This window comes from Nasonia vitripennis, assembly GCF_009193385.2.
Source record: "Nasonia vitripennis strain AsymCx chromosome 3 unlocalized genomic scaffold, Nvit_psr_1.1 chr3_random0004, whole genome shotgun sequence".
Classification (NCBI taxonomy): domain Eukaryota; kingdom Metazoa; phylum Arthropoda; class Insecta; order Hymenoptera; family Pteromalidae; genus Nasonia; species Nasonia vitripennis.
Genome location: NW_022279623.1, coordinates 3,392,147 through 3,404,177, shown reverse-complemented (window position 1 = coordinate 3,404,177; position 12,031 = coordinate 3,392,147). Strand labels below are relative to the sequence as shown.

Sequence of the window (12,031 nt, the reverse complement as noted above, 5' to 3'; positions counted from 1 at the left end):
AAGCGAGATGCACTGCACACGAGCCACTCGAACGTCGTCGTTTGTGTACACGTACACGCGAAAGAAGTCGAGAAGCGCTTTTCTTGCCAATGACAAACTGGAGCAGAAGACACGGACTCGCTTCGCACACTCGAGCGAAAAGGAAATCGCAATATTTTCACGTTACTCTCTTATTCTTGCTTTCCTTCGTGAGGGACACAATAAGCCTTCGCCTATATAATGAAGACTAATTCGCGGAGCTAATTTGATTTCCGAGCGTATTCAGAGCGGCCTAAATGTTCGCTGTATCGACGAGAGGGGGCCGTGCAGATATTCTCAAGCGCGCGCGCGTGCGTTTCGCCTCTGATTAATGATTTTTCGAGTGCGCGCAGCTGAGCCCATTGAATAAGTGCACTGGTTTTGCGAAGGGAGTAGCTCGCGCGTTAGCGTGGGCTGGATCGTTTCTAGATTTTTTTCGCCCCTCGTGCGGTTCTGCTGTGACAGTTTTGCGGTTTGCAGTTTCCAGCTCGTTTCATTCGCCAAATGTTGTCGACTGCGATTGCGCAGCGCCGAAGTATACAGAACTGATTCATTTGTGGCTCGTACGTGCAAAAAATTGCCTTTTAATTTGACTTTTCGAGAAAAATTGCACCGCTCTGAAATTGATAACATCATTCGTTTCGCCCTGTGAATCAACTTCCGGTCGTTGAATTTCCCAGCTTAATCGCGGGATCGATCGAATCAACAAATCTGCACGGCACCTCAGCCAATCCACTCCCGAGGGCTATCGTCCTACACCTCCTCCTCGCTCCCTCGGAGCACCGTGTACACGCGCGTATATCACGGCGCAAAAAAGCCAAAGTGGCAAAAAAAGATGACGCAGCAGTAGCAGTAGCTCCACGACGGGGACTTGTCCTTCTCGTGGCAGCTCTTGGCTTCGTCGTCGTCGTCGACGGCGTCCGTGTGTTAAAAGCGCTCGTAAATATTCATTCGATCTCGGTAATCTACATACGCGTAGTCCTCGTTGCCGCGCCGCGGCGAGCCAAATTGCAAATCGATATCAGGGAATAGAAGAGCGTGTGTATAGTGGCACACACATGCGCGTTGCAGACATTACGGTGGCAGCCGTCGCGAGCGAGCGATTCTCAAGTGTGCGACGACAACGAGAGGGGGCTTAAAAAGCACCGGCACCGCGGCGCCCTAGCTCTCGTCTTGCGCGCGCGGGGGATTATTATTATGGCTTTTTCGATGATCGTAATTTATCCTCGCACTGCTGCTGCTGTTTTTTTATGCTCTCGAATTTTATGCCGGGAATGCGGCGAGGAGAAGCGCGTGACGGCTGATGTGCCGCTGTCGTTTGAATTGATATTGAATTTGTGTTTTTTCAGGGGGTTTTGAGGAGATGAATATATGCTGGCGAGTGGGTTATTATATTCGCTTTATTGGAGAGGTATTATTTTTACCGGACTCCATCCAGCTGGGAGCGTGGATATTTTTTACGTTATTGAGAGGGTTGGTGGTAATCGAATTATTCTTATTCGATATTATGCTTTGAAAATTCAATTCGTGGAAAAGAATTTCGTGTTTTTATTAATTAATATTTGAGGCATGCTATTCCAAAATTCTCTTTTGCCATCTTATATAAATAATTCCTCCTATAATAATTAATCGTGTCGCGAAATAAAATAAACGCGACTGCAGACCAGTGTTACATCCTGTTTAAAATTTGAATTTAATGCAAATTATTCAACGAGCAACGAAAGGATACTCCATTTTCGAAACTTTTCGGGTTTTTCGACAAAAGAATTATAAGATCCGAATCGAGGCCACGATAATTTTAAAGTCGAAAATTAAATTAGATATTAGAATAATAGCAGCACATATTTTCCGATAAAATTCTGTACTATCAGTGGCAATCTAGCGCAGGATACACGTGCTGTAACTAAATTCTCTGTCCATGCAATTTAGAGGTTATACACGCTACGAAGTTATGTCTGTGAAAAATAGCACGAGCAACATAACACGCATCCTCCCTTAGACCAAGCGTGAATGCTAAAACTATGTGAATTTTAATGTGCTTTTTCCATAAATTAGGGCGATCTAACTGAAACTCGTTTCTCGCCGCGACACACACATACACACAAATTTTAAATAATTTGTTCAAAGCAGTTATTCGATATTGATTTTCGCAATTTCGACGTGAATAATCTACAAATATATTTTTCAACGAAGCAGAACGATTTTTTCTCAAAATAATAATTACACTCGCAAGTACAGTGCTAACAAATCGACAAAAATCGAACTGCTAAGGAATGCACCATTCGTCATCGCGATTCATTGAACGTGTGTATGCAAAGCCACGCCAGAGCCTCGCGAACATCAGACGCTCGAAATAAGATACGGCTGGGAAACGAGGCCGAAATGCAGCGCTCATTGAACTTTATGAGCTCAATTATGCGAGACGACGGCGCTGCGCGCGAGCCGCGCGACACGCCGTCGCTCGATTTTCGTTTCCGCTCTTAATTGACCGCGAACATGCACGTGATGCAGTCATGTGTGTGTGGCCCATGGCGTGTACGTGTACCGTTTGCGACCTGGTCGTCGTAGCGGGATATCGCGTATGTTTATTCAGAAGCTAAGGCGGAACGCGTGTTTTTCCCTTTTTCTCTAATTGGAGCGAGAGCGAAGTTTGTTTTTCCAAACGGCTCAATTGCGTGTTTTAGCTCTTTCGCGTCGGCTGACGATTTTTTGCGAAATTAAAATTATTCCAGCCGATCGTATGTCAAGATGCATCGTTAATATCAATCGCGCAGGTTTTTTACGAAACCGATCGAGTTAATATTGACGCGAAGATTGACATCCTGTTTGCAGTGCAGGAAGTTGACTTTTATAGCATATAATATAGAGGGTCTGTGTATATATAGCCACATAGAAGGATGATGATCATCCTTATCTGCGCGGGCAATTGACGTGCACATGCGAACGATGAGTCAGCATTATATGAGAGATTGCAGTCGTCAAGACATCGAACTTTAAAGGCAAACAGTTTTTTCCGCTCAAACGGGAGAGAGAGAGAGAGAGAGAGAGAGAGAGAGAGAGAGAGAGAGAGAGAGAGAGAGAGAGAGAGAGAGGACGCTATCAAGTACATATCGATAATCGATGGCAATCCACTCGGTTGCCTCAAGCTGAGGCTACCTATCGTATTCCAATTCAAAGTTAAAAGTACCAGACGGAAGATGAGATAAATACTTGTCGTTTTGGGCCCCTTCGGCGAAGGCTAAGGAAGTTGCAGAATCCAAAAGAGCTGGATAATACTTTCCATCTTCAACGAGTCGTCTTATATATACAATACTTTAACGAAGGCACAACTGACAACAGCGCAGACTTTTTCATAAAACGATCATTATTAAAACTTACCTCGAAGAAGGGAGAGAGAGAGAGAGAGAGAGAGAGAGAGAGAGAGAGAGAGAGGGAGAGGGAGAGGGAGAGAGAGAGAAAGCTGAACTAAAGATTAATTTCGACTTCCGCAGCACTATATTTTTGTTTGACCTCGATTTCCCATTTTTCCTCTCGGTATGACACTTCGCGAACGAATCAAGGAAAACTCCTCTGCCTTAAATACTTCTCTCTACTCCTAATTGCTGCAAGAGATTATTTTTCGATTGATATATTCGGGATAGCGCGAACGCAGTCCCGGCTACCAAAAATTATACGTTCGAGATATCCACATTAGGGATATTCGCAGAGGTCAGCTCTACCGAAGTGCAATGGAGGAGCCTCACCCTGGAGGAACCGCCTTAATGATCATGGTATCCTCTACGCCAGGTAAGTATGCTTCTTGCTCGGCCTCGCTCCCTTATATCACTTCCAAGCGGCCAATTCTCTTGCGGAAAACCCCTCGCTCTACCTGCAACTATACCGTTTCTACAGTGCGACTCGGTCATTCGCCATCTGGCGGTCGCTCGCATCGTCGCGAATCCACTTTGGTTACTTTAGCTCAAAGCGGCCGCCGCAAACGCCGGGAGTAGGTACCTGATTGCTATATAATATAATAGCCCGACTGACGACCCGTTTTGCTGCTTTGCGATATATATAGCATGACACGCTTCGCTTTCGTGTGTGAATTCGAGCTGGAGGAATCACAAGAGTAAGCATACGAGTTGAAACCTCTTTTGCGGCTCGTGAATTTTCAAATACAACTAGCTTAATTACCAAGAGGATGCTGATTCGGTTAATTAATATTAGGTATAGAAAAATTAAAAAAAAGACACACGGCTGCAAATGACCTAATCTCTCGCTCATAATGTACGCTCGGTGCTTATACCGCATTCTTAAATTCAATTCCCGGGGTTTCGCGGCGCAGCCCCTAATCCGATAATAAATTCCGAGCGAATGCGGTAGAGCACAGCCGGCCGAGCGTATATATAACGCAGCAGAGAGTAAGTGCGACGCGACAATCTCGATTATACTCGTGTGCGCCAGCAGATTCGCTGGTATACAGTGTTCGCGCATACATGGGGCCTTATACACACGAGTCCGATGGGTCCCCGGGGCAACGTTTGCACAAAAGACGCAATCGATTGTCCGCTCGGCGCTCACTGTCAATAGGCCGATCCATTCGTCAGTCGACTAAACCCGTATCGCAACGAAATACCGGCGGCGGCGCCTGCTCTCCGCGTGTGTTTACCTGTCGTTCCCATATGTGACCCGAGAGCAAGGCTTCGCGCTCTCATTGCGTTCGAATTAACGCGGATCCTCGCGTGGAAATTATAATTTTCCACTCAAGAGATTGTTGCTTTCTTCTTTTTTTCTCTTTTCGATCTCTCGCGCGCGTTCGTTTTTAATTAAAATTCATATCCACGCGATTTTTACCGCAGACGCGGGAATATCTAGAATCCGATACGCGGGAACTTTTATTTTTCACCCTTGCGAAAAAATAAAAGCCTAACGAAATCGAGCGCTGCTTTATAGGCATCCCTCTTGTCTGTCACGCAAATCCGCCTGCAGCATTTGTACAAAAAACTTTCACAATAAAATGTCGTGACGCGCGAGTGCACGGGGCGAAAAGAAAGGAGATTTTACGCAATTCGTCGCGGATGAAATTAAAATGGATAAAACAAAAAGGACGCGCCAGCACGAAAGAGATAACGCTGCGGGAGACAATGAGGAGGAGCAAGAGAGAGGACATGCGCGAGGCACGAGATTTTTATCCGATAACTTTTTGAAGAGCAGTGTAAACTTCTGCATTACACGCGCTATAAGTGCGTTTTTACACAGAGACTCGCGCGCAGGTGGAAGAGGGCAGCATATGGCTTAAATATGAGGCAACGCTTATGCCGCCGAAGAATGCGTCACGCGCGTTCGTATCGCGATTCTCGTAAATGTGCAGGAGAGAGAAAGAGTGTGTGTGGGTGTGAGAGAGTGAGAGAGAAAATGTGAGAGGGGAAAGAGGGCAGCGAGCGTTGGCTGGCGAGCGGGTGGTTGTTTGGTGATGTATGACTCACGTCGCGACGATAACGGGCGAGTGCAGTTGCTTGCGCGAAAATGCCGGGCTTTCAGATAAAAGTCGACTTTTTTACCCTCCAAACTTTTTTACTGGCCCGAATTCTCCGCACAGCCGTATGCCCGGCGCCAACTCCCTTTTTTACTGCTTTGCTTTTTCTCACTTTTTATGGACCGATACCTATGTGAATTGCAAATTTCGCTATGTTTACGCTTTATGGCCTTCGCAAATTGAGTTTGGAATAATTGTTATGTCTTCGACGATGCCGCGGTTGCTCGATGTCTTCGAGTACTCGGTCTATCGTTTTTCTTTAATTTTTCGCTCGAAGAATTGCGGGGAAATTCTTTTTTTTTTTTTTAACGACAATTTGAAATTCTGATCGTTATTCACGAGGATAGTGGTAATATTATGAGATAATTTTACACTTCAATTTGAATAATTTAATTTCAGTACAGACTTACTGCTTCGAAGATGCAATATCAGCAAACAAGAGGTACTCAACTGGAAAATAATTTCAAATTATAGACATTGTAGAAATTTCATTTTTAAATATAATCATCAACATGTGCTGTAATTATTAACTTCTATACTGGTAATTGGTCGGAAACTGAAACTTTTTATGTCACCAGTTTCCCGTGTAATACACAAAAGCGTCAAGTTGACGATTTTTAATTAATAGCGACTGTTGCACTAAAAATTTCAAGATAAAATAATCAATATAGACGCTAATGGTCCTATCAATCGTGAAGTATATTTTATCTTCTGATTAAAAAACTTCATTATCATTGTTTATGCGACGTTGTTATCTGAACAAAGTTTAAACAATGCTGATTCTACTTAACTAGAAGGATATTTTTCACACATGCTCTTCACAGATAGCTTTATATTGCTATACTTATTGCGCTTAAAGCATTGTTTCGTGGGTAAAATGAATAAGTAATAAACGATAATGCGATAAATGTAGTCGTTACAGTGATCAAATACAATGCGTTTCATTCGATCCCAATCGTTAATTGAGATTTACGACAGGGTATTAATAGCTAATTGATATCGTTCTGATTACAATTACATCCACACTCAACATTAATATTATATTATATTCGTTATACATTAAATCGTCACCGACATAATAATGTTTCCAAAGCGTCAGCGATGAAATCTCATTTGAAAGCTCGGCAAACTGTCGATTTGTCGGAAATCCGCAGTAATTAAATCAAACTTCAGCCGTCAAAGCTCTCCTGCCGAGTCGATAATTCTAAAGAAAACGATTGTGACGAATCTCTGGCTCGTGAAAAGCAAAAGGAAGAGTTGCGCAAAAGGGACAAAAAGACGAGCACACACAAAGAGAGCAGCGTGTAAAAAAAGCGTCTAAGGACAGCAGGAAACACACACACACACACAAGAGGAGGTCAGTGAGAGAGAGAGAGAGAGAGAGAGAGAGAGAGAGAGAGAGAGAGAGAGAGAGAGAGAGAGAGAGAGAGAGAGAGCAGCCAATAGATCGATAGCAACTCGGCTTTTAACGCGCGTTTCGTCATTCCGGCCATTAGTTTCGAGCTCGTTTACCTTTCCGGTCAGTCGGTCGGCCATGCGCCCCGATCCTAATTCCGAACAAGAGGCAGAGCGACTCAGCTCTCGTCCCTCTGTGTAACCTTGCGCAGCTCTACTCGTACGTTATACATGGCACACGGCGAGAGACGCGCGTGCATATCCGCTCTCTCTCTCTCTCTCTCTCTCTCTCTCTCTCTCTCCCTCTCTTCCGTTTTTTCAATTCCCCCGGATTTCCATTAATCTCGTCGTCGTTGTACATCGCTGAATGACACTCGATCGCCCAATAACAGCTTCTTCAATGACCTCCAATATGAGAGCGGGGCATGGCTAAAAAAAGGGGGAGAGAAAACAAGTTGCGAGTGAAGCATCCCACCTCACGCGCGCGTATCTGCGCTCTTTTTTATTTCGAGCCTGTTTTTTTTCGCACCGGTGTCATCCCGCGTTTCTCTCTCTTCTTAGTTCCGTCCCCGAAATTTCCGCGAGCGCAATAACGGGCTCTCTCTAGCTGTTTTGGAATTTCGCGTTCATATAGCGAAACAGGATTTGGAAAATATGGACATTTTTCGACCGACGGCTCTGGAGCCTGCAGTTATTGGATTGAGAGCTTTTGCCAATTGTATCCGATGTGCGTATGTTTGGAAAAAAAAATGAAGGTACATAGCAATCAGGCTAAGTGCCGTTCCTATATGTATACAGTAATAAGGATTAGGACGTCAATCGGGGATGCGAGTTTTTGAACGGAAATATTTTTTCGAATAACGTGCGGACTGACGGGGTTTTCACTATACGCTATGTATGTATACGATGTCGATGCGAGCACTGACCCCGCAAAATAGTCCATATGTGCAGATATAACGCTTAGCCGATATACTCCAATCACGTAGGGCTTTCCCAGATTAGCGAGGATTGAGAAGTGAATTGAAGATCCGTCCTCGACGCAAACTCGCTGCTCGACATAACGCAACTAGAACATGTGTAAGATTCGCATTCAAAAGCTGCACGTAGATATCTCACTGTCTAGACGTAACGTTAATTCGCAAGTAGGTCACTCGGAGATGAATTAATACTTGAAAAAGTATCGTCTGCAATGAAATCCGAGGTCGAGAAATTCAAGCAAAGCGCAGGAGGCAAAAGCACGCAGAAAATTAAACTCTCGTAAAATATTCAACGCCTTCCTCTCTTTCTTCCCCACTCATCAAGCCCAACTTTCAAGTATAAGTTTCCGTTTGTAAAGGACGGGTGGCGCGCGCTGAAAGGGTTGGTCCCCGCGACAAAAATGAGGAAAAATTAAGGCAAACTGCTCGGGTCGCGAGGAAAATTACATCGCTTCTGAATTCGCGGTTTGTCCTACACCCTCCGACGACGACACTTCTCGGACGGCTTCGGCTTCTACTTGACTTGCTGATTTGCGACTTCATCTTGGCCCGAAAGAGAGAGGGGAGGGGGGCGTCGTTGGATCACAAAGATCCCCACCGAATGCGGAATTAAGGTCGACGAGTTGTAACGAAACGTCCGCGCAGCTTTCGGTGTAAGCGTCCTAGAGGAATTTTCCTGCCCATTGTGCGTGGGCCGGGGAAACTTTTCGAGCTTGTGGCGTCTTTTATTGTTGAACTGTCGGAACCGGGTCGCGGAAGTCTTGAAACTTTCGAAAAAAAGCGCGTAATCAGATTCCAAATTTTACTTTTCTCCCAGTTTCACAACGGATTAACAGACAATTAAACGCAGGTATTGCTGGTATGATTACGCAAAAACATACACTCTTGATTGTTACATTGGTGTTACACAGCGTGTAACGCGGAAAAGAAATTTTATTTCTACAAAACTTACGCGATAAACTTTCGGCTTTTTCGAGTGAGGGAGAGAGACGAAGTCGCGCTCGAGTACTTACGTAAATTAAACGGGAGCTATTCGCGTCTTCGAGGCGCGCATTACTGCCGCCGCGAATACAATGCCACTGTCGACGGCGACGGTGGTTTTGTATACATCGGGGCCATTGTGCAGCTCAGCCAGAGCGAATGTGATTTACAGCGATTTTTATTTGGCCAGCGTTGCGCGGCCCTGTTAAGTCTAATGTAAATTATCCTTACCCCTGCTCTTTATGCTAATGTTTCGCTGAACCTGTGTCTTATACACTATTTTGAATATTACACAGCTCTTATTTGGCATTATCATTTACGTCTTCTTCTTAATGCGCGGTGTATGCTGCGCAGCTCGAATTTGTCTCGTCGACTAAAAGACCGGCTTTATATCTTTGTTGAAGCAGGATAGTTGAATGTTCAAAGCAAAACGTTAAATCCATTTCACTGTAACTTTATTACTGTCAAATTTTTCAAAAGCATTTCACGGCGCACAAATGTGTACAGAAAGAGAACTATATGCATTGCGGCATTCTATCGCTGTAATATTAAAAAGCCCGCGCGAAAAGGAATATCACAAATATTTCAATGCGAACCCAACACGCCCGACACAAGCCCGCGAATTACAAACGAAGCGAGAGAGAGTGAGAGAGAGAGAGAGAGAGAGAGAGCGAGAGAGAGAGAGCGCGAGAGAGAGAGAGAGAGCGAGAGAGAGAGAGAGCGCGCGAGAGAGAGAGAGAGAGAGAGAGAGGATCGCGTCAAGCGAAGACAAATTTTCGAGAAAATTCAAATACCCCGAATACCGATCCGCGGAAAATAGTCTTTATGGCATCGCGTGGCAACAAAACGAAGAAGAGCAGCTGCTGTGCGACGCGGATCGCACTGAAAAGCCAGGACAGGACACAAAAAATCCTGCGAAAGCAACGCAATTTGCGCGCACCCGCGATTTTTATATTGGCGAGGCAGAAAAGAGCGTCAATTGACGCCCTCGGCTGCTGCGGCGCGTATGGAAACGCAATTCAGAGTCTTGAAAAGTCTCTCGGCTTTTTTTCGTTGTCTGAATCGCTTTTTCTCTATACCATCCGAGCGACTTTCCAGAGGTACGAAACTTTTCCGGGATTGGAGATTGATGCTTTTGTTTGCGAGGAGGCACTCAATTTGATTAAAAACGACGACGCGATTCTTTGGGGAAACTGTTATTTTAATTGCCGACGAGATGTTTTTGATGTAGTTGTAACGTAGCTCTAAATTGGTATTATGATTCGCATTTCTACTACTATTTATTAATAAAAGAGTATCATGCGGATATTATTACGAAATTCATCGAGTACTCGAATCATAGCTTTAACAGTATTATACTGATTTAGCTGAAATATATAAAAATAATAAATTGCACACTGTATAACATAGGCTCTAACATTTATTAATATAACTCCATAATTAATATCGAAAATTCGCGCATATCTCTCAAAGCATGTTTCAATTCGTTCTATCTGTCCATCGATCAGCATATAAGCAGCATCGTTTTTTGACTCGCAATACTTTCTAGACGTGCAGTTCGCTTTCATCCATCTTTCCTTCTCGCGCAAGACCGCAAAGAAGGAGAGGGAGTCGGTTGCAGCACGACTTCCTCGACACGAGTCGGGAGACAAGCACTCGAGCCAAAGTATACAGTCGAAAGAGAGCAAAAGAGCAAACGCAGTAGCGATATAGAGGGAGATAAAGAAAAGGGGGGTCCTGACTGACTCGTCTCTACTTGAGCTATTCCCGCAGTCGCGCGGACCGAAAAATAAGAAACACACAGAAAGTACGTATACGCTACACCTTTTAGCGCAATTGACTTCCCGCTCTATACGCCTGCACTGCTCCGGGAGTTTCGTACAGCGCTCTGCGGATCGAGAGGAGAAAAAGTCGAAGTGAGCTCTCTCCTTGAATTTTCAGGGCGCAGTCCTCTGTGTACACGATTTCTCATTTGTCTCGATTTTACCCGGTATCCATCTTTCAATCGATACTAGAGAGCCACTGCGCCGAATCAAGCTGGGCCAAGGCGCACGTTCTTTCGAAAATGAGATACGTGATGCTATGGCGCGGTCTGTGTATACGGCTTACGCCCGCCGCTAGTAGCCCTTTACTCTCTCAATCTCATATACTTGTTCGCGCTGGCTTTGCAACATTGATGGGACTGCGTTAGGACTTGGCGTAAGAAGAGGACGAAGATAATGAGTCTGGCTCTTTTTTTGGCTTGTTTAATTTAGGTGAGTTCGATGTACGTGGCTTTTGTACAAAAAAGTTTCGATGTATAAATTAAGAAAAGTTACTTGAAGTATATTAAGAAATATGCTTCATCTAAAATGTTGGAATGTGAAAATCTTATAAATTTGGGCTAAGCAACGCACATGTCATGCACAAAAAAAGCAAAAACTAATGGAGGAACGCTCTACGTGACCAAAGACAATAGTGCATTTTTTCAATTACTTCTACATTCAAAATTCCTCAGGTATACAAGTTTTTTCACTATAATCCCAAGAAGTATATCCGTCGATTTATGGCCTGACTAATATTTTGTAATGGTCAACCTTTTTACGCTCCGCGCACAGATCCCGCACGTGCACTCAAGATGTGCTCTTTTTCGCTACACATGCAACTCAACCAATTTTCTACCACCAGCATCATGATTTCAGTGACTACATTTTCCTTTTCGTCTCGCAGCTCTTTCTAGCAATTTTATCTGATGCAATAAAACAAAAAAATGAGAAATGCAATGCTTTTTTAAAATATCAAAGTAATCTTAGTATAAAAAAGCTTTGTATCATTTATTTGACCGATGTAATGAGGTTGCTATTGATAGTTATAAATCAGATATAGTAACGCAGAAGTGAACTAATTTACAGCCGTAGCTTCCCAACTTTATCGTTATCATGTTTCATGCATGTAATGTTCTTAATAAATAAAAACATTAATTATTACGCGTGCATGTACGTTGAATCATTTTATGTAAAATCCAAAATAAATTACTGATATTACTTTCAGTTTTATAATAATACATTTATTATTTACTTCGGCACGTCGCCTGGTTATTTGTTTTGCCTTTTGGTTACACTTCTTCATAAACTTTTAATAATCGATTTTTCTTTATTCTATAACA

General features: G+C 43.7%; 1 protein-coding gene and 1 non-coding gene across 8 annotated transcripts in view; both read right to left on the bottom strand.

The window, feature by feature from the left end:
- Nucleotides 1–12,031, bottom strand: part of LOC107980810 — a 321,278-nt gene that overhangs the window by 171,680 nt on the left and 137,567 nt on the right. For 6 of the 7 annotated variants that reach the window (XM_031925614.1, XM_031925613.1, XM_031925619.1 and 3 more), the window contains one exon: nucleotides 5,944–5,983. The exons of the other annotated variant lie outside the window; for it this stretch is intronic. In XM_031925614.1, the coding sequence (XP_031781474.1) occupies nucleotides 5,944–5,983 (40 nt within the window). The remainder of the gene's footprint in view (nucleotides 1–5,943; nucleotides 5,984–12,031) is intronic. 7 annotated transcript variants of the gene reach the window in all.
- On the bottom strand, nucleotides 3,651–3,812 carry LOC116416677. The gene has a single exon (XR_004227009.1). It is a non-coding gene; the product is annotated as a U1 spliceosomal RNA (small nuclear RNA).